Source organism: Penicillium samsonianum (assembly GCF_028829775.1).
Source record: "Penicillium samsonianum strain IBT 33392 chromosome Unknown utg000003l_segment0_segment0, whole genome shotgun sequence".
Classification (NCBI taxonomy): Eukaryota; Fungi; Ascomycota; class Eurotiomycetes; order Eurotiales; family Aspergillaceae; genus Penicillium; species Penicillium samsonianum.
The window spans coordinates 6,875,385-6,903,074 of record NW_026643261.1 but is presented as its reverse complement, the minus strand read 5'-3'; the positions used below and the strand labels follow the sequence as shown (position 1 = coordinate 6,903,074).

Below are 27,690 nucleotides of genomic sequence, written 5' to 3'. Positions count from 1 at the left end.
ATTTAAAAAATAAATTTTTTTCCAATCCTTCGAAGCCGCTGTTAGCGAAAGAGAGGAAAAAATTCGATTGCGGAAGCCTATAGTATAATTCCGGTAGTGTGAGGTCTGAATTGAGTCCTGGTTAATCTGTGGAGAGGAAAAATCCCTCACGGCCGGGGATTAACACCGCACTTTCGTGGCTGTGTACTTTTTCATTTTTTTTTGTTACACTTTGCCTTTTTTAGGAAATCTGCGGCATTTGTTCTTATCTGTTACTACCAGAAATCTCTTTCTGTTTCATATCCCAGGGAACTCGTTGCTGAACCAGAGGGGATAAGTTAGGGCTGTGTATTGTATTGTCACATAACTATATTTCGCTGGTTAATGATTGGCCTAAGCCTCCTATTTATGGTAATATTACGGCACATGTATGTAATATTCATGGGATAGCGCACCACAGCTGTCATAGTCGATATACGAGGTATCATCCATTTGTGGTACCTGGCTTTAATATGCAAACCTATGCAGTTGATCATGTATCTGTGGACCTTCATGATCTTCCCTTTATTCCCTCATTCGAGTCCCCAGAACCGGCAGGTCCCTCGTGGACTCGCGTGGGCTGCGTGGCTGCTTGATACAACATTTCTTGCTGGGAGAACCTTCCCAATTCGTACAGCTTGACCAGCTTGGGTTTAGACATAATCGGAGCCTCCCACACCCTGGTGTCTATATAAAAGGCTGAGGGTCGCACATCTACGATTTTATCTTCCCTTCAGCTACTCTTCACCAGTGTTCTTATTTAGTCTCTGCTTTCCTTTCAGGGCTATCGTCACTCTTGTAGTGTTCTGGTTTAGATTTAGGGCTTTCCCAATTTTTCTCTTCTTCACTCCTCCTCCCCTCTTCCCTTCTCTCCCCTAACCTATTTCACACCATGGCACCCATGAATCCAGATCACGGCAAGAACGACGTCGACGTCGACGTCGAGTCAGAAGGTGCTACGCTCAATGATGATGAGCGCACTGGACGTTCCACGCAGATCACCTTCGACCAGTCCACCTCCGCAGAGGGATTTCGGTCTATCTACCAGCCGACTCAGATCAACCGGCCCCGCTCGATAAGCCGTGATACCATCCATAGCACCAGAAGCAGCATCCAGGGAATGCCCGAGCTACCAATTGAGTTCCGAACCATCTCCATCCAGATCTCGGAATCCCAGAACGCCCCCAAGGAGGCTACTGTCAATACCACAGAGAAGCAGCCCCACCAAGACTACTTCGAGACCTTGGACTTCCACATCATATCCCCCGACAGCCTGTGTCGAGAATTCAATGTCGATCAGCGTACTGGACTAAGCTCGTCCTCTGCTGCCACACGTTTGGAGCGCGACGGCAAGAACGTCATTGCCCACCATGGGGAGAATTATCTCAAGAAGATCTTCTTCTACGTCTTTGGTGGCTTCTGCTCTGTTCTTTGGGTCGGAGTCGTCATCTTCTTCATCTGCTGGAAGCCTCTCAGCAACCCACCCTCGGCTCAAAACCTTGCTCTGGCTGTCCTCATTCTGATCGTCATTGCTTTGCAAGCAAGCTTCTCGGCTTTCCAAGATTGGTCCACGAAACGTGTCATGAACTCCATCTTAGATCTCCTCCCTGCAGAAGCCATGGTGATGCGGGATGAGAAACTTGTGCATCTCCCTGCTACAGAACTGGTCGCTGGTGACATTGTTCACATTGGAATCGGAAACAAGGTCCCAGCTGACATGCGTCTTTTGTCCAGCTCAGGCGATGTTCGCTTTGACCGTGCTATTCTGACAGGCGAGTCGGACGAGGTTGAAGGCGCCATTGATTGCACCGAGATCAACTTCTTGGAGACTAGGAATATTGCTCTCATGGGAACCGGTGTCACCAATGGCAATGCCATTGGAATTGTTGTTTTGACCGGCTCTCGCTCCGTGATGGGCCGTATTGCCTCGATGACAGCTGGTGTCAAGCAAAAGTCAACCTTGATCCAACGAGAGATCAATCGCTTCGTCACTATTATTGTCATTCTTACGGTCTTCTTGGCTTTGCTGATTCTTTTCACTTGGCTGGGATGGTTGCGCAAAGATCACCCTTCCTACATGAGTGTTGTGGCCATGCTGAACAATGTCATGGGGTGTGTTGTTGCCTTCATCCCCGAGGGAATGCCTGTCGCTGTCGCATTGACCCTTATGATGATTGCCAAGCGGATGAAAAAGACCAACATTTTGCCTAAGGGTCTGTCAACCGTTGAGACTCTGGGCTGTGTGAATGTCCTCTGCTCCGACAAGACTGGCACACTCACTCAAAACCGCATGTTTGTCAAGTCACTCGGAATGGTTGATTGGGAATACAACCTCGAGGATTTAGTTCCTGGCGAGTTCGGAACTGTTGATCTTGCCGGAGGCCTACGAAATATGCTGGAAGCATCTGTTTTGTGTAATGACGCCACCTTCGACCCGACTACGATGAATCTGCCCATTCATGAACGCGCTGTCAATGGCAATGCTACAGATGCAGCAGTTTTGAGATTTGGTGACAGTGTTGGATTAACATCCCCGACTGCCCTGGCTCCATATGAACGTGTGCATCAGATTCCATTCAACTCGAAGAACAAGTGGATGCTCACCCTGCACCGTGATCCCAAATCTACCAAGGAATTCATTCTATACGTCAAGGGAGCACCAGATGTGCTGCTGGATCGTTGCGCCACTTATTGGTCCGCTGTTCACAATGCAGTCCGTCCACTAGATGTCGAGGCGCGGGAAAAATTCTCGAATTTCCAGGCTAAACTATCACGCCGCGCAGAGCGGGTGATTGTCATCTGCCAACGTCGCTACATTCCCCGCTCTGTCCTTGGCTCTAACGATTTCAACAATGAGATTATAGACCACGGTGTGCAGGATCTCACAGTTCTCGGTATCTTCGGTATTGTCGATCCACCACGCCCGGAGACCGCCTCTACTGTCGCAGCTTGTCGCAAGGCGGGTATCCGTTTCTTCATGGTTACCGGCGACTTCGGATTGACCGCGGCTGCCATCGCTCGTGAGATTGGAATCTATGACGGGCAAGCTGAGCCGGACACCGTGGAAGAGCTGAGAGATGGCCTCGACCCAAAAATGGAAGTCAAAGTTCCCAAGTCACGACACAGCCTGCTTCTTGAAGGACCCAACTTGTCATCGTTAAGTGCAGAGGATTGGGAAACAGTATGCGGCTACGACGAGATTGTTTTCGCCCGCACCACCCCTGAGCAAAAGCTTCGCATTGTAACAGAACTCCAAGCTCGTGGTTACGTCGTTGCTGTGACAGGTGATGGTGTCAACGATGCCCCAGCCCTACGTGCCGCAGACGTGGGTATTGCAGTCGGATCTGGCAGCGACGTGGCAATCGAGGCAGCTGATCTGGTCCTCTTGGACAAGTTCGATTCTATCATCGAGGCCATTCGCCTTGGTCGGTTGGTCTTCCAGAACCTGCAGAAGGTGATCGCCTACCTACTCCCAGCAGGTAGTTGGTCTGAGATTTGGCCCGTTATCATGAACGTCTTCTTCGGCTGTCCTTCCCCACTCAGCACGTTCCTCATGATCATGGTCTGTGTGTTCACCGATCTGTTCCTGTCTCTTTCCCTCATCATGGAGAAAGAAGAATTCGACCTCCTCAGTCTTCCCCCACGACGTCCCACCAAGGACCACCTGATCAACCTCCGCATCTACGGCCAGTCGTACCTGTTCGTCGGTGTAATGGAAGCCTTCAGTGCCCACTCCATGTTCTTCCTGTACATGTGGCGCCACGCCGGTATCCCCTTCTCCGACCTCATCTTCGCGTTTGAGGGCTATACCGACGGCTTCCACGGATATACCGCGGACGAGCTGAACCACTTCGTCAGCGTGGGCCAGTCTGTCTACTTCGTCACCCTGGTCATCATGCAATGGGGCAATGTCTTGTCTGTCCGCAGCAAGCGCATGTCCATCCTCCAAGCTGATCCGATCCGTCCAGCTCGTCGCAACCCGTGGTTGCCTCTGGCCATTCTTATTTCATTGATCATCGCCATCTTCGTCACTGAAGTCCCGGGCATCCAGAACTTGTTCAGCACGGCCTCAGTGCCCCTTGAGTTCTGGTTCATCCCGCTTGGTCTTGCAATGGGTGTTCTGTGTATGGATGAACTGCGCAAGGTCCTGGTCAGAATGTTCCCCAAGGGACCTGTTGCCTGGGTTGCGTGGTGAAGAATATTGGAAATGATTACCCATGAAAAAAGAAAAAAACTAAAACCCCCGAAATGTGTGCAAGTTGATCACATCGCACACTTATCACGGAGCATATGGCTTGCTTCGTTTCTTTAATGTTTACTTCCCTTGTCACGATGATTTTATGGCTTTGGCGAGAGTAAAGGGGAAATATACCCATAGAGGCTGTTGCCCCTAGATGTAATGAACATAGCTACCTACCAATCAAAAATGAGATATGACACTTATCCCTTTCCTAGATGTATCTCCTCAAAGACATAGCTCTACCCTCTTCCCGGCTTTGTTCCTTAAGAAATGTAAATGTAATCAGTCAGTTCCTCCATCCAATACTAACACTACCTATCCCAACTATACAAAGGCAGTATATTTCTCTCGTGAAAACAATGGAAAGATTGGAAAGGCCTGAATTGCTTGTAATACCACTAAACAAGTACGTACCAACGACAAAAAACAGCGATTGCATCAGGGCATGAAAGTCAGGATGGCTAAAAATACAAGATGGAGAAGTAGCGGGAAAAGCAGGAAGTGAAAAAAGACCAATCAATGAGCTAAGAATACTTGGATTCCTGGATGGGAACAAAAAGGAGAAAATATAATGAGAAGAGAGAAGCGAGTGGTTCTCATGCAGTCCGAGATATAGAGAATAGACAAAACGGCTGTGCAGCGAGTGACATATGTGTATACGGGGTAGAGGATGGATAGTAAGACAAGCAGACGCGTTGGCCAAGCTGTGTCGTGCCATGCGTTCTCCGGGATAGCGAGTGGATATCAAGATCGATGAGGCATCGTGGGTGTGGGGGGTATGACGAGGAAAAAGAAGGGGAAGAAAAGGAAGAAAAGGCCGGGGTAAAAGTGGGGACCAGACAGGCTAGAGCACACAGATTCTCAAGGCGCAACCAAACACAGCCCGTGTCATATCCAACAAGCCTATTGAGCTTGTTGGCGCACCTTCCCAGCTTCTCGGACGGCATTCATAAACCCATCTTCATCGCCTGCAGCAGTAAGAACCCAATAATCACCAACACCGGGGTTTTCGATCTGCCCACCGCCAAAGCCGGCTGCGGCAGGGGCGCTGTGTCGCTCTTTGGGTTTTTGGGTGTTTGCTCCATGATTGCGGGGACCCCAGCCCAGCACGTCGCGCACAGCAAGACGGGACTGGTCATCAATCTGGTGGAAAGAGAATAGCTGGGCCCGGAGACAGCCCAGAATGGCGACGGCGGAGCGGATCATGATGCGGTCGCCCTCGAAGACCCAGCAGTCCCAGACGCGGGAGATGCACTCGAGGTCCAGGCCGTTTGTCAGCAGCGAGCGGAAGATGGGCTCCCAGATCTCTGCCTCAGAGAGGTTGAGGGTTTCGGTCAGGTGAGTGTGTAGACGGGGGAACTTGTAGAGCAAGGTGTCTGAGGCCAGTGTGTAAGAACGGGCCATGGCGCCGCGGTCCCAGGTGAGGAACGCGACGGGTAAGGGACGGTTGAGAGCGTTGGCCATGGCGAGGAAGGCAGAAGCAGGAGTAGGGAATTGCAAAACGAGTAGGGCGGCGATAGTGTGCAGGCCGTAGATGTAGCCTACGTCGCTGCGGTACATGCAGTATGCCTTCAGGACGTCGCTGAGGGTTTCCCGTAGTGGACCGCCTTCTTGGAAGAGGTTCAGATCTGGGAAGGCCTTGGGCACGTCTGTTTCGATTGCCTCAAAGCAGTCCAATAGTCGTTTGTTGTTCTCGCTTTCTCCATCTTTCTTGATTTGGAGATCCTTTGCTCGGAGCAGCGCTTTGGTAAAGGTTTCCTCGGATAATGCTAATTCGTTGCCAATAGCTCGGTTCCATATGGTGCCTCGGTTGCGAGGCGGAATTCCACGCCACCATAACTCGCGAATTCGGGGCTCGCGCAGAGCGCGGTCCCAATTTGGATACACGTATTCATCCCAGATGTTCTGCAGTGTTACTCGGGTGTTGTCCTTTTCACACTGCGCATTTGCATCCTTGGCAGCTTTGCGTTTCTCTGAAATACCGATTAGAAGGCCGACAATAATTCAAGGCTCTTGTCTTAGCACATACCGATTTCTCGAGACTGGGCCATCATTTGCTGATACTGCTTCAGGTGTTTTTTCTCCTCCTTCTGGTCCTTAGGCGGAAGCCAGCTTGGGCGCGTCCGCGACAGAACCTTTTCTTTCTCCTTGCTAATTGGCAGCGGATCTATCATGATATTTGATTTCTGCAGAGGCGGTAAAGCGACAGCATCACGGGATGCGCGATGCGAGTCCTCGCTGGACTTCCGCGGAGCACCAGTTTGAACATGCTCCTCCCGCTTGCGGTCTCTATCATCAGCATGCAGCTCCAGAGCTTCGGTGATGATCTTTGCTTCCTCGGACAAGTCAGATAGAAAACTGTTATACGAGTAGGTGCGAGGGTTGCGTGGCGAGATTTGTCCACGCTCCGGTCCTGCGGAGCTCGATCGCTGTATACGCTTCATGCGGGATGCCTTGGCCGTATTTTCGGGTGACGCTGGCTTATCGCTTCCCGGTACGGTGTGCTGGATAGGTAGTGGTCGCCGCCCGGGGCTGCGACCACCCCCGGGGCTGCGACCATTTGGGCTGGCAGACCGTGATGGAGCCCGATCTTGGACTGGGCGCGGAGAAATAGGAATGTTCCACAGACTTGCATCGTCCGGTAGTTCATCATCCGAGTCATGATATTCTTCCTCCAGGTCTTTAAGCGACTTGCGATTCGGTTGCCATGTTTGTTTTTGGATAGGCACTCGTGCGGATAGCGGAGACAGAGCTAGGCTGGTGCTCGAGGTGGAGCGACTGGATGTCGGCCGTAGTGGTGAGACAGATCGTGAACGGCGAGCTTGCGCGGGTGTTAAACCGGGTGACTGCAGTGTGTTGCTCGAATCTCTCCGGTTTCCAATTCTCGTCGTGAGGGAGCCTGCCGGCGTATTGGCCGATCCACTGTGAATCGGGGGTAGGGGGCTTCGCTTGCGAGGCTTCGGGGTCGCGGTCAGGTCGCGAGTTGAGGTCGCAGGGACTTTGCTTGACATTCTGGCGGCGGGCGACCGTGCCATTACCCCAGGGCGGCCGTAGGAGCCTGGTGAATCGGCGTATGACAAATCGGCATCATCTTCCAAGCCAATGTCTTCGAAATTCGAGATGTCCGTAAAGATACTGTCCGGACCGTCCAGGTGGGAGGAGGAATGAAACGAGGAGGATTTGGAGGATTTCGACCCGGAGAGCTCGGGGGGAGAATTGGGTGTTGGGCAAACGGTGGTCATGATCTCATGTAATTATTCAAACGTATTGATCTCCCACAATTCTTATCTGCCTGCAAAAAAAACACAGAGTGGGAGGAAATCGACGGGATGTCCGGAAGGGGTCAACAACGGACGCGAGGATTGAGGTTTGTGGATCAGAGTGGTCGAGGGTTTTCAGACATGAAACAATAACACCGCAATAGAAGTCGATTAAGGTAATTGCAGGCACAGCCGCAGCCTGATGAAATCCAGATCAGGTGTAGTCGTGTAAAGAGGGATCAGGGGAGGAGATTACGGGGTGACCATTGGGGGTCAGGGGGTTTGGAGTGTAAACAAAAAAGGTGAGAAATGAGTGTGGGGGTAGAAGTAAATAGAAAAGAAGTAAAAGATGCAAACGAGAGACGAAATACAATGGAAATCCAAAAGAGAGTGAAAAGAAGAAACCGTGATGCTCAAGACTGCAAACGGAGAGCCTCAGGCAGTGCCGCACTCGGTCTGGCCGAGAACAGGGGGGTACCTCGGCGATACTTCTTGAGACTAGTACAGAAAGGGTTATCACCAAGTACCAACCAAGTATTCAATACATTCTACATGTAAACCCGATCTGCTGCCCAGATGGGAAGGGATAACCTACACAGCCTTGAAAGTCTCTGAACACAGATATCTTAATCTGAACCCCTGAACCATGACCTCTTTTAGTCGGATCTAGTCGGATTTGTGCCCAATTCTGGTTGTCTGACTAGATGTGGCACAGTATGAATTTAACTGGCCCTAGGGGAGATGAGTGTACAATTGTACACTTGTATAGGTTGAGAGCAATTGATCATACAATTACACCGATTTGGATTTGCAGACATTCCACAGTCCAGCACTCTAGAACTATTCTAGAACCGCCACTCCTCAAACATGGCATTTCCCTTCTTCACCACCTGTGCCATCCTTAAAGCCTCGGAATCTGATGTGGGTCGAGCATCTTTGATCAGCGAGTCTAGCCAGCGGAGCACCACCGCATACCGCGTTTGCTTGCGCTTCAAAACAAACCGAAACGCCGCAGAAGCCAGATATTGTAGATGGGACCGCTGCACGAAACACGAGAATGAAGACTCCGAATTACCAGCACGCCGGGCTTGGATCGTGCCGTTCGTCTGCGAAATCAAATCGCGGATGGTCTGTGTTATGATGGCAGGACCGGGGTGTGCACGGCCCCGAAGTGACTTCATATAGCGGTACATCTTCATGGCAGAAGTGATGAAGCTGCAGTAGAGGTTGGCTAGCACAACTGCGCGCGAGTTGTGCCCGTCATCAATGTACATGGCATGTAGCTGCAAGCGGAATGAGGAGAGCACTTTGCGGTGAAAAGTGCGGCCGGGGAGGCGGTTGGCCTCAACCGTTAAGGTGTTGCAGAGAGTAGCAGCAGCTGACTCGGCGCCCTCTAGGATGCGATCTCGATCGCGGTGAAATTCCAGCGTGTGAGTATCGATGAGACTGCCGCAATATGGGAATAATGGGGTCCCTTCTAGTCTGGGGAGCAAAATTCCGTCAACGGCTGCGCTGAAATTGGCCATGCTTTTGGCTGGATTGACTTGTACGCCGTACGATGGTTGGCCCCGGATCATTACTTCCAGGAACTGCATTGCCACGGCTGCATCCGGTGTGATCAGGAGGAAATCGTCCACAAGTCGCAGGAGTAGAGAATCCTCGGGTTTAATAAAACCCAGTACCTCTCGCTCAAGCTCAGCGTAGAAGAAATTGCAAAGGATGCTGGATAGCACGGAGCCTTGAGGGATGCCGTTGCGTTGGCGGAAATATTTCTTGCCTATCTTCACGAGGTTGTTCCGGACATGTTCATTGAGGAGGCCCAGAAGACTCTCAGCATCCTGATCTTTTTGACCTTTACAGTCAACGAAAACAGTATTGGCCTTTCGCGCAGTGCCTCCGTTATTGACGAAATCCGGTAGGTGTTGCGGTCTCATGGCAGGCGCAGCGCGGCTCATAAATCTGCGTGTGGGCTTTCCTTGTTGCGAAGTAGGAGCGGGTGGTTGGATTTCGACGTGCTTTGAGATGCGGTAGCTCTCTTCAGAGACCAGCTCTTCGATAAGATTAAGCAACTTTTCTTGGGGGATGGTATCAAAACAAGCTTTGATGTCAAGCTTGACGAAGTACATCGGTGGGAGCTTGGATTGCCAAGGTTTAGAAACCAAGGGCAGTCGTTTGGACAATTGTTCTTTGTACGCCTTCAATCGGCGGTGCATGTCTCCAGTGGAGAGCATTGACGAGCCCAATTTGGTAGGAGCTTGCTGGCTCTCGTAGGTCAACATGTTATAGATAGGCGTAATACTTGAATTGATGCTGGCGGCAAGGTACGTACCCCGTTTCCCCCATGAAGATTCCTTCAAGGCTCGTTTGCGAAGATTCAAGATGGGCCGGAGGCCTGTAGATTTGGGAAGCAAACGGAGAGCACCGAAACCAAGGGACCGCCGTGCCAGCACACGTTGGGCTCGATCTGGCTCAAGCTCCTCAAACATCGTTGCCTTCAAGTCCCCGAAAGGTTGCTGGGTCAACTGCTGCCACAGATCATGGCGGAAATAGAACAGGCGGTTTCGGTGCATTTGAGACTCTGTGACATAGAAGTGCGAGCGAATGAGAGGAATAAGAATTGAATCGAAAATCCAAAACATGAATTCGTGGAGTAGTTCGGTGCGTTTGTGCAAGTCAGACAGGGCGATCTTCGATCTTGTCTCAGATCCTGAAGTAGTCTGGACCTTGGGTGGCTCCAGCCAAGGAATGCTTGTTATCTAGCGTGTGGATCAGTACAGCCTTGTCTCGGACGATCAGTCCAGTGCAAACAATAACCAACCTTGACACCTTTGCATACTTCGTGCAAACTTAGACTTTCGAATCGTCGCAATTTGATAAACCGATCAACATGTCTGAGGACAAGCTTAAAGTTCGTAATACCATCCGGACCGACCCCCAAAACTGTCGGGGGATCAATTTCTGGATCACCGCTCGACAAAATGCTGAGACAGAAGACGACGGAGTCGCATAATCAGTCAGACTGGCTTGAGTTTTTTGGGTTTTTCGAATCACCGATTTCTCAGCATTGATTCCACAAGATGCGTCGACAGCCATGTGCGGCTCTAATCTCGAGACATCACCTGAGGTTTGCGCCGAACTATCACTTGGCGACGGGTGGTTAATTCGCACCTGTGTAACTAAGTTTGACTGGAGAGAGGAGATAGGCTCGCTGTTTTTGGCATAAGGTGTGAAGGCAAATGCGCCAAGTCTCCTGGGTCCGGTTTGCTGCCAAAGGTCAGCTACACAATCCTAGCCATTGTAAACAAAATTGTCTCACATCGGTTGGACAATAGTATCGCAGCAACTCTCCGTAGGAGCATTGCGCATTGCGGTTCCGGAGCTTCCGGACAAGCTCTATAGCAATTCCACGAAGCCTCTTAGGTACCTTGACACTTCTCACGCCGCCACAATCTGCATCTGCGATTTCATTCTCGGGCTGGGGCCGCTGTAGTCGTTTCTCTTCTTCCAAACGAGATATCTCACTCTCACGAAACATGAAACTCTTCGAGTCATCCATGATGTTGCGTTCATCCGAGTCCAACGTAAACACATTCCGGAGGCCAAATTGCGAGGGAAAGATGTACTTCATTACATGGACTGTTTGCGCCATCGAATCAAGTGACGAGAAGCGGCTAAGGACATCTGGAGTGGGAATTAGCATAAACCTAGAATTCGATATTCAAACGGCGAAGCACGTACGTGTCTGTCCCAGTCCAGAGGGTACTTTCTTTTGGGACTCGATACGTCCATAGAGGATACGCCGCCGTAGAAACACAATGCTGTTTGGACTTCGGAGTGTGTTATCGGAATTCTGTTTGCGTTCAGCTCTCTCTTTGGAATGTCTCTGATCACTGGAAGGCTTTGGGTCTTGTGCTGTGGCAGCAGACTCCTTGGCTCCCGAGGACGCATCGCTCGAAGGCTCGAGGACCGAGAGCGGTAGACCTAGAAAAAGATCAGCAAATTAGGCTCAAGTCCCTCTCCACACCTTGAGAAGACCATACCGCTGAGTTGGTAGTAGTTGCCGTTTCGAGCGTTGATAGCGGCAAAAACTCCGCAATCGAACAGGAGCTGCATCATAATCTCCTCCCCATTACTACCAAGCAAGCCAAGGACCTCTGCCCATGCACCCTCTTTGAGAACCTGGACATTCTGATTCGGGAATCGAGACACAATGCCTGGAATATTAGTGTCTTGAGCATTCTGCCCCACAGACGGGCGTTGGAAGCCAAGCGTCAGCAAATGCTCGGGCTTTTGGTAGGAGCCATTGTTATGATTGAAGAGTTTCCAGATCACAAAATCAACCACCTGCAACAAGGGTCAGCAGTCTGATACATAGAAACGATTCGACTGCCATGGACGCACCTCAGACTGCGGACAGGTCGGCCCCGTATCGGTGCTGACGAGAATCGACCGCGATTGAGACTCATTAAAAGATGAGTATTGCTTTTGTCGCTCCAAATTGAGGGTCGGAGAAGATTCCTTCAGAACACCCACCAGGGTGGAGTCTAGCAGCTCCGCCACTGTTTGGGGTGTTTGAGATTGTGCATTGGTCTCTTGGTCTTCACGCGAGCCCAATGTCAGGATACGGCGCCGACGCGACTTGGAGGTCACGGGAAGTTGCTGGAGCAGGTACTCCCGCAAGGGTACGACATGTGGGTAGTACAGGGAAATAACGGGATGGCTTGTTTTCGTTCCCAGGGAAATTGGCGCATGGGGGGTTCTGAAACGGCGGGGAGATGTAGTGATACCCGTGTGAGACGAGGACGTGGGCCTGCGGGCCTTGATGGGTCTTTTCCGCTTTTTGCCCATGTTAGGCGATTAGATGTGTATTGTACGGAGTACGGAGTACCCGGCCCTTGACAAGAGACCCTACCCCCTTCGGGCGTAGGGTCTCCACGGCTCAACGCAAACTCTTACTCAATGCAAATGTACCTTTTGTTAGGGATCCACATATAAAAGGTACCTACAGTCAATCATCAGTTTCTTAACTCTCGATATAGATAGAATAATTATAAACTCGCTATTAGAATTACTGCATGCGATTATCTAGCAATCGGGATAGCTCTAACTGCTACTCTTCTATCTCAAATCGAGTAAGATAGGAAAACATCATTAGATATAGTGGAATATATATTTTCTAGTTCCAGTACTTGATTTCTAACGACCACCCCCTAGACTACTACTATTGATTCAAAAGTAAATTTCTAAAACCCGCCGATCTAGTCAACCAGATCTGTAGATCTCTGAAATCGTGAAGGTCATTTTTCTCGAGCGAAATATCGACAGCAGGGTCGTGCCAGTGGCGGGTTCTTTTCGTTTCGGTGTTGCGCAACGACTCCCCGATACATCGACAGCTATCGAATCAATGAGAATAAATGTACCACCATCGTCAAGCATAATGTTTGCAGGGTTGATGTCGTTATGGACAAGTCCAAAAGAATGAAGATGTTTGATGGCGGCCAAAATTCCTTCTAGGCCACTTTTCATATTCGGTTTCACTAGTTCGCGCGCACTTGAAAGGAAAGCGACCTTGCTTAGGCGTTGGCGGTTGACTACTTCAAGTAGTGTCGACGTATATCGTCTGAAGCATAGCCCTGAGACTCGACCGTGAGTATCCTTGTGGCCATAGTAGGTCACGATGTTCGGAAGGGAGTTCTTGCGAAGAATTTCGCATGTTTCGGCTTCGCGAGCGATTTACTTTTCAAGATTTCTATCGATATACGCGAGGAGACTTGGTGTTTTCACATAACTAGATCGCTGACCAAGCGGTTTTCCCTTCTGGGCCCCTGTCCTCGGTTGGAATTTGCTTGAGTTCCTGGAGATCGTCCAGCGTCTTTGGCGAATTTAATCGATTCGTCCATATTCCGGAATATAATATGCCATCTTGCCGAACAAAAACCTGGACGTAGGAAATTTTCATTTTACCATCAATCCTTCTAAATGCCTCATTCTTTTGGATAACTTCCATATTTATGTGAGATATCAGTTCTGTGAAACTGTGCTGGCAAAAGCAGTGTTGAGTTGGCAGAAGAGAAAGGTGACCCTACGCCCGAATGGGGTATTCCCATGACACGTCGGATGCGCAAATGCTTCTTTCCCGAGGTCGCCTTCTTGAACTCGGGCACGTTCCTAGTATTAGTGTCTTTTTTATACACATGGTTGATGAGCTATTAAAGGTCTCTGAAATACCTAGGTAATATATGTGCAATATACAATTATATGAGACTTCCCTAAAAAGGTATGTGAAACCAGGAACCCAGGAACCAATCAAGGCTACCAATTAAACATCAGAGTGAACCATGGAACAGGGCGGTCTAGATGGCCATTGCGTCCCCACTGCGTCATCCATGGAGTCTTCAGGGGATTAATCTGGTGCCTGGAGATGAGACAAGAGGTACAATATCTGTTAGTTACAGTATGGCAGGTGTGAGATATATGTGGTTGAAGTATTTTACTAGCTATGTGTAGAAAAGCACAAAGCGATATATAAGATTACCTATAGTATTGACAGTACTTTGTATGGAGACATCTGCGCTACGCTAACAATGAAAAAGACAAAGAAATCCACCAAATCCACTTCCGAAATTCAGTTTCATGTTAAACATATCCCAATTTATTTCTTCTCTCTTCTTTTATCCCGAATCTCTTCCTCGAACTCATCGATTCTTCCATTTCATCACAAAATATTCAAAAATAGATCGACACTGTAACTTCAACTTCTCATTGTCACTAGTGTAAGTCAGCCCGTCAAAACGGATTGGCCCGGAGAGCTAACAAACCGGCCCACTGCCAGGATTCGCTTTGAAACCCCTCAACTACCAGGTCCCCATCACCTATCAGCGTCCACTGCTGCTCGACAAAACGTCAGTCTTGAGCTCGACCCTCTTATTCGTTTTTCCCCTCGCTACAAGTGTAATTTCGGCAACTGGCCGATCTTCGATCTTACCACTCTACCCTTCTCCGATCCCCCCGATCCGCACTCCATCCAACCTCTCGATTTAGGTTCGACGGGGTACATATCCCTCCAATATTCGGGGGGGTTTTTTTTTGTTTTGCAAGTGTCTCAAATATGAATGCTGAATGGGTGTGCGCCACCCGAGAGGATTGCTTTGTAGCCTGAATCGACTCACCTGCGACATTCCAGTTGGGCGACCATCCCGGAACAACGCACCAGCTCAACCCGCCCAGAACCGAAAGGCCGCGACCAGTCCACGTCGACCTGTCGGCCTGAAGCATGCAAGATGTCTGGCGGTGACGAGCAGGGTTTTGATGTCCGGTATCGCGACCCGCCTCCGTTTGGGCGACAATCGTCGGCTCCGGCATTTGGCCAGTCTGTCAATGGTCACACTACCACTTCTTTAGATGACTCGCCGACCGTCTCTTTCTCCCAGGCACAATCATCGCCGTATTCTCCACCGTCGGGCTTCATTCGACCCCATAATCCTCCCACTTCCACGAATCACCGGTCGTCGGGCGATCAATTGGAAGATCGTAGAGGGGAGTCTCCAGACCCTGCTGACTATTATCGCCAGCGTGGATCCCTGCCAGGGACTTCATCCAATGTAAGAGAGGAGTTCGGCGATGTAAGAACGGGCATGGCTGCGGCCGAATATCCTGCAGTCGGTGACAAAGTGTCCCCCCTGCCAACAAACATGTTGGAGTCATCGCGCACTAGACGTCAACCATATCGTTCAACCTCCGATTCTCCAACATTAGGAGCTTCCTCGGCCAACATACCCCCGTTGCACGCGAATGCAAGGTCACGACAGCCGTCGTTCAAAGATCTTGTCAACAAGTTCAACAAAACCTCCGATCAGATACTCCCTTTGCCCTCTGTTTCTCGTTCAACCTCAAGGGCACCGAGCCCTTCCGGAAGTATTGACGGGGAGCGAAATCGGGTGCTGCCACGGCGTCGTCAGTATCGTGATTCTCTACCAGAGTCGATCACCAGCAATCCCCGAGCGCTTGTTGATTCGACCCCATCGTCGCCAGAGAGAGATAGATTCGGTCCGCCTCTAGATACAAAGAGCGCTATTCCGCCGCCTCTGTTCCAAAGGATCACGGATTCGCATCCCCGTCGGCCATTGTTTGGTGAACTGTCGCCAATCAACACACAGGTTAACAACGGAGCCCTATTGCGTATACAACAACGCCGCGGGTCGGATGGAAGTATTCCAAGCCCAAATCCAGCCTTCTTCGAGCATCGCGATCAATATCCCTCAAAAACACCACTCACACCTACTGCATGGTATCTTGGACACACAACTTCCTTGGAGGCAGTCCACACCGGGATAAACAGCACCGGCAAACATCGCCGAGCTCAAAGTGACTTGGATAAAATAAGAGAGCCCCTTGCAGAACCGTGGAATCCTGAAATGGCGGTACCTGCGCCCTTGCGGCAGACCAAGCCCGGTCATGGATCGCCCCCGGGCAGTCCAAATTCCAAGTCTCGCATTCCTGTCTCCTCGCACCGTCTCGTCACTGCTCCCGGTCCCGAAAGCTTATCCGCATCCTCCAATCCAACCTTCAGCAGCCGATCCGCCGCCATTACCTCGCCGCCCAGGGGCAGTAGCCGCCTTCCTATTCTGTCACCTAAACAAAGTCCTCCCCGCATGCCAGCAGATGATCCCGCTTCGTTCGCGACAACCTCGCGTGGTAGACGGGATCTAGCAATCGGCCGAACCCGCAATCAATTATCTGAATCCAGTCGCCGACTTCAAGCCTACATCGCTGAGCCGCCGCCTAAAAAGTCGCCTCCGTTGCGCAGTTCACGACCCCGACAACCCGTCTCACATGGTGCCGCGGTCTCCCCACGCTCCAAAATTGGAGATAGAGTTTTGAATTTACAAAAACGCGCCACCCACAACAACTCGCGGTCTCGTCCAGAACGCAAATTACCTGAATTGGGCAAGGTTGATTTTGATGCTCGTCGCCGGCACATTCAACAGGCAATCAACCGACACTCAAGCAACCCGGGTGTTCAAGAGAATCAGAATGACAGAGGACCGGACAAGTCAACTGCTGCAAAGCTTCGACGTCACGCTTTGGTGCGAGAGCAGGAGACGCATGAAGATTTCAAGCAATCGATGGATGGACCTACAATTACACCTAGCCTGCCTGTGACCAACGCCCCGTCATCCGATGAGATGGCTACGATGGTCAAAGACTCGACCGGCTCGGTCGAGTATAAGGAAAGTAGGGTTCAGGCTGTTCCTAGGCTGCACCTCAACACTGCCCTGCCGGCATCGGATATGGCAACGCCCCACACAACAATGGACTCTCCCACTCTTGGCCTCCCACAGGGTGTGAATTCAACGACTTCAGGTGAAGGACGGCCTGTCAATGATGACCCGACCCACTCGGGTGCCACATCAGACTCCGACGATACCCATGTCACTACTTTTGATCCGGAGCCGCAGTCCGGGCTGTTGCAGCGCAATCCCAGCGTTTCTCATCGGACTATTCTGGATCAAATAATGCAAATCCGCGAGTGCAGCCCGAGCGACGACTCATGCGACGAACCTGATTGCAGTCTTTCAGAGAACGACGATAGAGAGTCCATCCGGATTATGCTTGGAGGTACGACCTACTACAATTCGTCTAGTAGCACGAATACTCAAGAGCCCGAGCGTGCGTCAATGCACCAGGCTCAAAATGAGACTCATGCTCACAACCGATGGAGCATGGGTTCATGGTCTTCTGGACAAAACCAACATTCCACCTGTGACGAGCATTGCGATGAGAGTGGAGATGATTCTCTGCTACGAGGCCGTGAGACGGAACCACCAACTGAAACTTGTTCAGCTGTCTCAACAAGGCCAGCTTCAATAGCGGACGATGAATCACCATCCCCAGTTCAGGATCACGGCGTGATGGGGCCGAACACACTTCAAGCGTCTGAACAGTTTCGGCCCAATGCCTTCTCTACTCCACCAACCTTGGCTAGATTAGGCAGATGGGATTCGAAGCGTGTCACTCAGCTCTATCTGGAGGAGTTGACGCGAGGCAGGAGCCACCACCTTGACTCAGCAATTTACACCTCGTCCGAGCCTCGATCTCATCCCACAAATACACGTACAGATGGGAGACCCGATAGTCTGACTGACGATCCAGTCGTCGTGCCAGGATTCAAGGATTTCCATGCCTCAGAGAGACTTTCACACACGGCTAGTTTGGTTGGACGTGATGATTGGGAACATGCATCTCCCTCCATCATGGACTGGATGCAGATTGCTGCCGAAGATGATGCTATGACCCCCGACACCGAAACCGATGGCATGCGTACTGAAGGAGTGCTCACCCCCGCCTGGCGCCTTCGGCAACCCACGACGCTGGCGCATCGAACACGAACAATGGCCTCGGAGTCTCCGTTGATATCCAAGCTTCGAACGAGCAGACTCAGCCGCAAGATTTTTCTTCATCAGAATACCCAACCGATAATGAACCCCTTGGAGGTCAAAATCCCCTTATGCCATCAGGCCACATTGGACTCAATCGCAGTACCCAGGTTGCGCCTAGAGCTGTGGGACACAGCCCGGGCAGCAGTCAGGACTCTTCTTTCCGAAATTTGGAGTCTATTCAATCTCCCGTGGCCGCTGACTCCTCCGCTACTTCACTTGTTCCGTCCACTGAGCAAACTATTCGGGTTGAGCCGAAGGATTCGCCTTCCCCGGAACAACGACGTCTTAAGAAGCGGCGTCACATAATCAAAGAACTTGTTGATACGGAACACACCTTTGGTCATGATATGATAATCATTGAGGACATCTACAAGAGTACCTCCCTCACGGTATTGGATCCCGAAGATGTCAAGGTTCTCTTCGGCAATTCCGATCAAGTCGCAGCCTTCTCCGACAAGTTCTTGTATGATCTCAAGCAAGCAGCTCAAAGCATCTACGTCATTCCAAAGGCTCTGCGATGGACCAGCAAGCGAAAGCGCAATAATCAGCCTACCGAGTCCGCTACCCCAGAAGGCGATGAAGTAGCCGAGCTTGCAGGAATGTCGGAGCTCGAAAAAGATCGCGCGACCTCTGTCGGTCAGATTTTTGTCGCCCACATGGGGAAGATGGAAAAGGTGTACACCGAATACCTGAAGAACCATGATGCCGCAAACAAGAAACTTCAGGTCGTGCAGCGTAACGCAAAAGTGGGCTTTTGGCTGAGCGAATGTCAGAAGGGTGCTATGGATCTCACGACCGCCTGGGATTTGGACTCTTTGCTCGTTAAACCAGTGCAAAGAATCTTGAAGTATCCCCTTATTCTCCGCGACCTATTGGAGTCCACACCAAACGACCACCCGGACCGAGCGGCAATTGCCAGTGCCCTGGAAGAAGTTACAAATGTTTCTCATCGCATCAACGAAATGAAGAAACGAGTAGACCTTGTTGGTCAAGCTGTCGGTCGAAAGCGCAACCAGTCCGATGTGCGTACCGGTCTGTCTAAGGCCTTTGGTCGCCGCACGGAGAAGTTCAGACAGCAAGTTGGCCTCTCCGACTTGTTTGAAGACAAAACCTATGATTCGCTAGCGCAAAAACTTAGCGACGGCTATTTCCAGTTGCAGGTTGTCATGCGTGACGCTGAGAGTTACTCCAGGGATGTGCAACTCTATGTGAACCAGTTCAACGAGTATGCTGATTCGATCGAAGAGATTATTGGCATGTCGCCTTCTCCGTATCCACAGTTGGAGAGCAAGTGGCATCAGTTCAAGATGACAGTTCAGGAACTTGTGTCGACTGCTCTCCCAGAACATGTATGTTGAGTCCTGTTCATATTTGAACAAAATACTAACGTTCATTGCAGCTTGCTGTCGTTCGTAAAACGGTCATCGATCCGATGGTTGAACTACTAGGACTTTACAATGCACCCCAGCGAGTCATGCGGAAGCGTGACAAGCGACTCCCGGAATATGCACGCTACAAAGCCATCAAAGACCGTGGCGACAAACCTGACAAAAAGACTGTCGAGCAGGGCGAGCAGTTCCTGGCTTTGAACGATACTTTGAAGGATGAATTGCCTAAACTTTATGCGTTGACTTCCAAATTGATGGCAGCGTGTCTGAAGAATTTCATCGAAATTCAAACTGTGTGGTACAGTGTTCTACAGAAAAAGATTGGTGCTCATGTGGAATTATTCCCCAATGACCTGGACAGGCTCATCAGCGACTTCAATAGTGACCACACTTTGATGGAGGCACGAATGGGGGAGCTAAGCTCTTGCAATGGGGCGATGATGGCTCATTCCCTCAATTTGGTCCCCCTTTCACCCAGTGAGCAGCAAAACCCCATGTCGCCTCGCCGTCCTTCTACGGTGAATAGCTCAAATGCCCGACCTGGGTCTATGAACGATGATTCACCAAACGTTTCCCGGGATTTCAGCGTCGGCAGCCAATCATTCCAGTCTCCCCATATGGAAAGCCACTCCAGCCGCAGTAGCCGTTACCGGGCTGATTCCATTCTATCTGGCCGAGTCATCCCAGACACCCCCAGTCAACTGCTGCAACAAGTCACCAGCTCTCCGGCCCCTGTGAGAACGAGCGATGTCGAGCCTTTCCCAAGCCTGCCAAGACTCAGCCTAGACACACCTTTCCTCGAGGATGTGATTAACAGCTCCTCGCACTCGAGCAATGCGCCAACCTCCCCGACTGATCGATACTCCGGATTCTTCTCGTCCGCCATGCCCATGTCGGATGTGCCAAGTGATACTGTCGTGGATGGTCACTTTGAACGCAGCCCCCCTCCCATCGGCCCTGCGGTGTTGTTCTGCGCAGCGAGTGTGTATGACTTTGACATTGACGCTCGCACTGAGGGCGGATATCCCTATCTGACCTACGCCTCCGGGGATATCTTCGACGTCATAGGCGAGAAGGGCGAGCTCTGGCTTGCCCGCAATCAGGACGATGCCACTAGGACAGTTGGGTGGATTTGGAACAAGCATTTTGCCCGACTCAGCAGCTGAATCAACGACCTCATGCCATGTTCTCGATGTATTCGTCAATTGCTTTTCAAAAACCTGCAAGAAACAAACGAACACAAAGCCCAAAACACACAAAGGTTCCATACTAACTACAGGATATTACAGGATCATATTCCATGTTTCTTTTGCCTGATTTTTTTCTGATCTGTCTTCATATTTCTTCAAAATAATACCCCCTAAATACCAGGGCAAAACAAACGCAACTACACCAGTTGCAATGTTGCTGCTTTGTTTCTTTGATCTGCTTTGGCTTCATTCGGCGTCATCTCATCTGATGATTTATGGTTTTCTTTTCTATTCATCTCAGTTGCTTTGCTCTCATTCCTGTTGTTTCTATCTGATCTCTGTCCATTTCGTCCGATCTTCGTTCCTTTCCTCCCATCTCAGCGCATGGTCTGACCCTCTTCTTCTACTGGAGCTCTGGGATACACGTTTAGATACCCCTCTTTCTTATGAATTAAATTCTTTAATAAATCCTGCTGCAGACTTATCCAAATAATGAGTATCGTGTATCTATATCAACAGTACCTCACAATACTTCCTATCAGCAACGCTTCCCATAATGATAGTCCAATGTTGTGGTATAGCATCATGTGACCCCACATGTGACGCAGCCCGATCAACCCCGTTTTGAGTGCCAGAGTCCAGTTCCTTTGAGGATTTGTCCGTCATCTTGTGTTTTCATAACTTCCCCCTGTTCCTGTGTCCGAGATCGCCTCATTCCAAGGGAAAATCACGGCGTCGGTTTAACCCTCCCAGCTCTGCACGGCCACTACCTGATCTACTTACTCTCAACCTTGATACTCCTCGACCAGCTATTGTCCATAAAGCGTAATTGAAACTAGCATTAGCATTCAAGCATACAATCCATCCTCCGCCTCTCCCCCTTCTCCGCCGCCCATAAGCATAAGGCTGACGGCCTCCCCCTCCGAAGCGCCGCCCAATCCCGAGGTCCCGACCGGTCCCACTTCCACTCCGCCAGTGCAGAAACGGGGGAAACATTCGCGCCTGTTACTCGGGACATTGCCAGTCTCTCGCCTCCGACTTTGCTCGCCACTACATAAACGAGCTTGCAGATTGCGTCCCATATCTATTGTGCGCGGGTCATCTCCAACAACTCGAATCCTGCACAAAGATCTGCCCCGTTTATCATAACCGCGATTTGTGGGGTCTGGCCTGGCTATCTGAGGAGCCTGGCACGTATTGCGCGTTCTTCACTGTGGCGCAGTGTATAGCTTTTCTTGCCACGGCATTCATATTCTAGCGGTTTGACTTCGGTTTTGTGATCAACTTCAACACATCATATTGCCATCATGTTGCGCAAGGTGCGCGGGCGGTTTGGCGATAAGGTGAGTTTGGCGACATTCGGCATTAGCGACGCATGTACTGACTGGCACAGCTGAACCCAGATGATGCCTTTTTGAGTTGTAAGTGTCTAGAACAGAACCTGCGCCTTGGTGATTTGAAGACGGTATACTTACAAGTCGTCCTTGGGTGCTCATAGATTACGACGTGCGATGTATGGAATCGACCCCCGAACCCAGGAAAGGTTCTAGGTGGCTAATGAACATGCAGTGACAAGAGAGGACATGCAAACTCTTAAGAACGACTGGCTCACAGACAATGTGGGTTGAATGGCGAGACAATCCTTCTAGCTTGGGGCATGTGGGCTAATTTGTCATAGATCATCTCATTTTGGGAGGAGTGAGTCGGTCCGACATACTTCACAGTTACCGAACCTGGCACTGATCCCCGACTTTCTTGCTCTAGATATCTCGAACATGAATTTCTTTCACGATACAAATCCTCCAATATCATCCTTCTCCGTCCCAGCATGTCATTCATGATCTTCCAAACCCCCGATCCACGCACCCTCCGCGAAGCACTCCCGGACTTCACTCGAGCCACCCATGTCTTCCTCCCCATCAACGACTGCCGCAACGTCTCTCAAGCAGAAGGAGGCACACACTGGTCCCTCCTGTTGATCTCAGTCGTTGACCGCATCGCATTCCACTACGACTCTCTATACCAAGGAAACGTCTGGGAGGCAGACACGGTGACTCGCAAATTCGGACACCTCCTAAACATGCCCATTAGGTTCCTGCATCTAAACGACTCACCCCAGCAAGCCGGCGACAGCGACTGTGGCGTATACGTGTGTATGAACATGCGCCATCTTCTCATGAAGCGGTTGCTGATGGCGAGCTCACATGAGAAGGTGAGTATGAGTCTCGGAGGGCGGAAGGTCGATGCCAATGCCTCTCGCAAAGAGATGGCTAAGATCATCGAAGGGTTCCGGAAAGAAGGCGAGCGCCGACGATCGTATGTCACCCTTGATTCACCGAGCTGTACAGTGCAGTAGGGGAAACAGAAGTAAGAGGCTAATATTGGAACTTTTAGAACAAGCGCCAGTCCTATGGGGAAGAAATCGAGGAGTCCGCCACGTGTTGATTGATTGGTCTTTCCTTATGCTTATGAGTTTACGTCTTCTTTATGGTTCCCTTGCACACTCTCAGACTCTTTCAAAGACAAAGCTTCGTCAAACACATGTGGACATTACATTGACGATCGTGTACTTACCAGCGTTGCATTACTTGAATGCGTATCATGAACTACATAATATTCTTCAATGTACGTTGTATTGTGCTATCTACTTCTCATACGGTTCTTTTTATGGGTTTCTCGAAGGAATTTACATACCTTGACATATCGCCACCAGTGGGATGGATCTTCTGTCGTCGAGTCCGGAAGTATCAAATCCCACGCTGATAACAAAGTTTGTTCGAATCCATCCTTTAGGAAAGTATCCAGCATTCTCCCAATCCATGACGCCGATAGCTCCAGTTTCTAGAGCACTTTCCACCCACGACGGAGAAGGGGCCGATAAGCCATGTATTTTTTATCAACCTGCTTGATGGACAGATGGACTCCCAGACGGGATTCACTGTTCGAAGCTTGATTAAATTTTCGACTTCGGTCATTGTTTAGAGCTTCGATAAGCCTGTTTAGTACAATGTGACTATGGGGTCTTGATGCTCGAAAGTCGGTGTGAGGGTGAGATGTGGCAGGGGTACATAGAAAGCTATATGGGGAACGGAGTATATTATACATACATGCTGCGAATACCCGGAACCAATGATTTATCATAAGAAGCCGAGTTTCTCTCATGACATATATATCAGGTAGGGCGTCTAAGCCGGTATATATCGACTACAATGTACTGTTTGCAAGGTTATGGGTGTAGTTGTGAGGCAGATGTGAAAGTTGATACATGTTGTACAATACCTAATTAGAATTAGGGAGTCAAGACCTGTGAACAAAAACAGCTAGAAGTTCGATCATCTTATAAAAGTCCTTATAAAAGTCAAGTCCATCTCCAGTTCGTTCATCATCTATCTAGACTGGTAGCTCCGTATCTTATCGCCGTGCGGAGCCGAAGCCCAAGCGCAACGTCAATTCCCCTCAACGTCTCCCGAATCCACTTTCCTTCTTGTTCATCATCTCCAACCTATTGAGAGTGACTCAAAATCCCAGTCGGGCTGAACCGGGTAGATGCCGCAGAACTCGAGAGGCGACACCGAGCAGAGCGGTAAGCGCCAATCGATCGGCAAGAGGAAGCTTTCTGATCAAGGAGAGCTGTCGCAGCCGCGATCGCAACAAACCATCTCCGAGCTCCTCTCCCAGAGCTATTCACCCGACAGCCTTGATCCGCAAACCCATAAGCGTTCTCGTCTGTCGCCGTCTCCCTCCCGCTTCTCCTCAACCCAAACCATCCCGCATAAGATGCATCCGATTTCCGGTTCCCCGCCCAAGAATGGCGCGCCTGGTCGGGGACTATCTGGGCCAAATGGCCCCACCAGGCCTCAAGGCTTGAACGCTCATGCCCGCCAAAACAACTTCTCTCCTCATACCGGCGCGAAAAAGCTCGTCGTCAAGAACCTTCGGACCGGACCTCGGCTTAACCAGGAATCATATTTCGATAAGGTGTGGTCGCAGTTGGATGCGGCTTTAACGGCTATTTTTGATGGCAGGAAACCAGAGAGCTCACTGGAAGAGTTATACAAAGGCGGAGAGAACGTGTGCCGCCAGGAGCGAGCAGCTTTGTTGGCTAAGAAGCTTCAGGATCGGTGCAGAGAGTTTGTCAGCGGGAAAATGCGCACGAATCTTGCTACCAGAGCTGGAGGTAGCACTGACGTCGATACATTGCGGGCAGTGATTGAGGCATGGTCAGCCTGGCACTCGAAGCTAGTATGTGGCAATGAAATACCTCGGATGGAGTTCACCGCTAACTTTTCCTCTCCCCCAGGTTACTATTCGCTGGATCTTCTATTATCTCGACCAGTCATTCCTCTTGCATTCCAAAGAACAACCGGTGATCCGTGAAATGGGATTGATTCAATTCCGGTCATACATCTTCTCCGACGCTAGTCTGAAGCCAAAGATTTTGAAAGGAGCATATGATTTGATCGAGGCGGATCGAGGCGGATTTACAAAGGCGTTGGCAGATTCAAGTCTGTTAAGAGAGGCCACAGAGCTTTTCCACAGCCTCGATGTTTATGGGAGTGACTTTGAGCCTTTATTCATGGCCAAGTCTGAGGAGTTTGTGAAGGAGTGGGCTCAACAACAAGCAGCAGGATCCCTGGCTGCATACGTTGAGAATTCTCACCAGTTGATCGAACGTGAAGTAGAACGGTGCGGGCTGTTCTCTTTCAATCGAAGCACGAAGCTCAAACTGTCCGAGCTCCTGGATGAGAGTCTAGTTACACAGCGAACGGACATGTTGACCAGCGAAAACGAAGTGCTTGGTTTGATGCGAGCCGGCAATAAGACCGCCTTGAAACAACTATACGGTCTGCTTGACCGGCGAGATCTTAGTCTCGATTTGAAGCCTGTATTTAGGAAGTACATCATCGAGGAGGGTGAGGGTATCGTGTTTGATCAAGAAAGCCAGGCCGACATGGTAATTTACCTGCTGCAATTCAAGCAAAAGGTTGATGGCATTTTGACCAGTGCTTTCGAGTCCAACGAGGAATTGGGCCACACGATTCGCGAAGCCTTTGGCGCCTTCATGAACCATGGCAAGAAGATGGACTCTACAGGTGGTACTGACAACCCAAAGTCAGGTGAAATGATCGCCAAATATGTGGATAGGCTGCTTAAGGGCGGTTACAAGTTGCCCGCCGGCCGTAATCCTGAGGAAATCAGCCTGATGTCCGACGATGCAGAGCTTGACCGCCAGCTTGATCAAGTTCTCGATCTTTTCCGTTTCGTACATGGAAAGGCCGTCTTTGAAGCCTTCTATAAGAACGACCTTGCCCGGCGTCTCTTGATGAAGCGAAGCGCGAGCAACGATGCGGAAAAGAGCATGTTGACTCGTTTGAAGAACGGTTTGTCGCATCGATCCTACTTTTTTGCGCTTTGACTAATGTTTGGTTAGAATGCGGGTCAAATTTCACTCATAACCTCGAGTCCATGTTCAACGACATGGACACTGCTAACGATGAAATGACGGCCTTCAGACGGTCGCAGCAGGAGGAGCGGAAGGGCCGATTTGAATTCGAAGTCAACGTGCTCTCTGCCGCCTCCTGGCCGACATACCCCGATGTCCCCGTACGGATTCCACCGAAGATCGCACGCTCGATCAACAAATTCGAGACGTTCTACCACAACAAACATACAGGACGCAAGCTCACCTGGAAACATCAACTGGCGCATTGTCAGCTGACTGCCAACTTCCCCCTTGGCAAGAAGAATCTGGTAGTCAGTTCGTTCCAGGCGATTGTATTGTTGCTATTTAACGATATCCCCGATGGCGAGAGCATGCAGTACCCCCAGATCCAAGAAGCGACCGGATTGTGTAAGTGGAGCATCTACAGCACCCCCAAAGTCGAACAATCCCTAATATGACATATGACACACAGCGGACCCGGAATTGAAGCGAACGCTCCAGTCTCTCGCATGCGCCAAGTACCGAGTCTTATCCAAGAACCCCAAGGGCAAGGATGTGAACTCCAGCGACCAATTCTCATACAACACGAGTTTCAGCGACAAGCAAATGCGCATCAAGATCAACCAGATCCAGTTGAAGGAGACCAAAGAGGAGACGAAAACGACACACGAGCGGGTTGCGGCCGACCGCCATTTCGAGACGCAAGCTGCCATCGTGCGCATTATGAAGAGCCGCAAATCCCTCAGCCATGCCGAGCTGATTGCGGAGGTTATCAATGCTACTAAGAGCCGGGGTGTTCTTCAGCCTGCTGAGATTAAAGGGGAGATTGAGAAGTACGTATCCTCATTAGTGACTACCCCGTCGTCCCCGGTTATGGTCTCTAACATTGTTTTTCGCTCTAGGTTGATTGAGAAGGAATACATCGAGCGCAAGGAAGGCACTAATCAATACAGTTACGTGTCATGAGGCATAATTTTTACATGTTGAGAGTTGAGAGTAGGTACTTCACTGAATGCATTATTTGGTTTATGTTCGAGTTGGACTATTTAGCGGGCAATTGATTGTATCTTTGGAGAAACAACGGAGTAGCTCCGGTCCCAAGCCACTGAAAGTACTTGACCTCGGCGACTGCCGATGGTTAAATAAAGCTAAAGTCACTAAGGACACTAAATTCCGGGAAATGCTCGTGTAGAGGGGTAGACCAAAGAGGAATTCCGCGCCACCATTGTAAATACCGTGGTCATTAGAATACTGAAGATATTACCCTGTAGATATAATGGAATACGTTGGGATAATATCGTGAATCATCAATATGAATCATCAATATCATACCAAAGTACGAATTAACAACCGAATGCATTTGATACCCACAATTAGAACCCCATGAGATCAACGATATTCAAAGGAACACCTCATGACCTCGAGCTATACATACCCCTGGATCTGACAGCAGATCCGAGTCCGGATGCCCCTTTCGTATGCTGTAGATCCCTTTTTTTTTTCGAGTCTCATGATGTCTCCACTTAGGAATTGCGGTATCCTAGTATTTGCCCTAGTGGCAATTGGCATTCGCACTGGCATTGAGATACTATGTTGTAGGTATGTATTATGAAGGACATCCCAATGAAAGCCGAGACCAGCATGAAGATGTGCTAGCCAGAAATACATCAATGTCTATAACTCATATACAAGCTCAGCAAGTAAGAGGTGGT

General features: G+C 50.1%; 8 protein-coding genes across 8 annotated transcripts; 4 read left to right on the top strand and 4 right to left on the bottom strand.

Annotated features, from left to right (window-relative positions):
* Window positions 1–910: 910 nt before the first annotated feature.
* N7471_006309 (cation-translocating P-type ATPase) lies at window positions 911–4,213 on the top strand (the record flags this gene model as incomplete). Its single annotated transcript, XM_057279028.1, has 1 exon — window positions 911–4,213. One exon carries the CDS (start codon window positions 911–913, stop codon window positions 4,211–4,213), a length of 3,303 nt encoding a protein of 1,100 aa, XP_057138638.1.
* A 418-nt stretch (window positions 4,214–4,631) lies between these two features.
* On the bottom strand, window positions 4,632–7,517 carry N7471_006308 (putative TBC domain protein). The gene is made up of 2 exons (XM_057279027.1): window positions 6,288–7,517; window positions 4,632–6,231 (listed from the first exon to the last, which is right to left on the bottom strand). Exons 1-2 carry the CDS (start codon window positions 7,498–7,500, stop codon window positions 5,162–5,164), a joined length of 2,283 nt encoding a protein of 760 aa, XP_057138637.1. The 5' UTR covers window positions 7,501–7,517; the 3' UTR covers window positions 4,632–5,161.
* Window positions 7,518–8,363: 846 nt separating this feature from the next.
* On the bottom strand, window positions 8,364–12,366 carry N7471_006307 (telomerase reverse transcriptase; the record flags this gene model as incomplete). Its single annotated transcript, XM_057279026.1, has 7 exons — window positions 8,364–10,274; window positions 10,337–10,409; window positions 10,451–10,782; window positions 10,835–11,199; window positions 11,257–11,499; window positions 11,559–11,862; window positions 11,920–12,366. The coding sequence occupies 7 exons, from the start codon at window positions 12,364–12,366 to the stop codon at window positions 8,364–8,366; spliced, it is 3,675 nt and encodes a 1,224-aa protein (XP_057138636.1).
* Window positions 12,367–12,780: 414 nt separating this feature from the next.
* N7471_006306 (uncharacterized protein) lies at window positions 12,781–13,525 on the bottom strand (the record flags this gene model as incomplete). The annotated part of the gene is given in 3 exon segments (XM_057279025.1): window positions 12,781–13,238; window positions 13,290–13,306; window positions 13,320–13,525. The coding sequence occupies 3 exon segments, from the start codon at window positions 13,523–13,525 to the stop codon at window positions 12,781–12,783; spliced, it is 681 nt and encodes a 226-aa protein (XP_057138635.1).
* Window positions 13,526–14,626: 1,101 nt separating this feature from the next.
* Window positions 14,627–20,989, top strand: N7471_006305 (putative Rho guanyl nucleotide exchange factor; the record flags this gene model as incomplete). Its single annotated transcript, XM_057279024.1, has 4 exons — window positions 14,627–14,643; window positions 14,702–17,920; window positions 18,058–19,306; window positions 19,357–20,989. 4 exons carry the CDS (start codon window positions 14,627–14,629, stop codon window positions 20,509–20,511), a joined length of 5,640 nt encoding a protein of 1,879 aa, XP_057138634.1. The 3' UTR covers window positions 20,512–20,989.
* A 321-nt stretch (window positions 20,990–21,310) lies between these two features.
* Window positions 21,311–21,617, bottom strand: N7471_006304 (uncharacterized protein; the record flags this gene model as incomplete). Its single annotated transcript, XM_057279023.1, has 2 exons — window positions 21,311–21,344; window positions 21,394–21,617. The coding sequence occupies 2 exons, from the start codon at window positions 21,615–21,617 to the stop codon at window positions 21,311–21,313; spliced, it is 258 nt and encodes an 85-aa protein (XP_057138633.1).
* Window positions 21,618–21,842: 225 nt separating this feature from the next.
* N7471_006303 (Ulp1 protease family protein) lies at window positions 21,843–22,984 on the top strand (the record flags this gene model as incomplete). Its single annotated transcript, XM_057279022.1, has 7 exons — window positions 21,843–21,878; window positions 21,929–21,956; window positions 22,034–22,048; window positions 22,105–22,154; window positions 22,214–22,233; window positions 22,300–22,851; window positions 22,930–22,984. 7 exons carry the CDS (start codon window positions 21,843–21,845, stop codon window positions 22,982–22,984), a joined length of 756 nt encoding a protein of 251 aa, XP_057138632.1.
* Window positions 22,985–24,081: 1,097 nt separating this feature from the next.
* On the top strand, window positions 24,082–26,944 carry N7471_006302 (cullin family protein; the record flags this gene model as incomplete). The annotated part of the gene is made up of 5 exons (XM_057279021.1): window positions 24,082–24,777; window positions 24,836–25,916; window positions 25,967–26,386; window positions 26,451–26,811; window positions 26,881–26,944. 5 exons carry the CDS (start codon window positions 24,082–24,084, stop codon window positions 26,942–26,944), a joined length of 2,622 nt encoding a protein of 873 aa, XP_057138631.1.
* Window positions 26,945–27,690: the final 746 nt, after the last annotated feature.

Bases quoted from the DNA above. Each gene is read 5' to 3' on its own strand.
- N7471_006308 (XM_057279027.1), bottom strand. From the start codon at position 7,500: ATGACCACCGTTTGCCCAACACCCAATTCTCCCCCCGAGCTCTCCGGG. The intron at 6,232-6,287 runs GTATGTGCTAAG...TCGGTATTTCAG, and splicing joins GGCCCAGTCTCGAGAAATCG to AGAAACGCAAAGCTGCCAAG.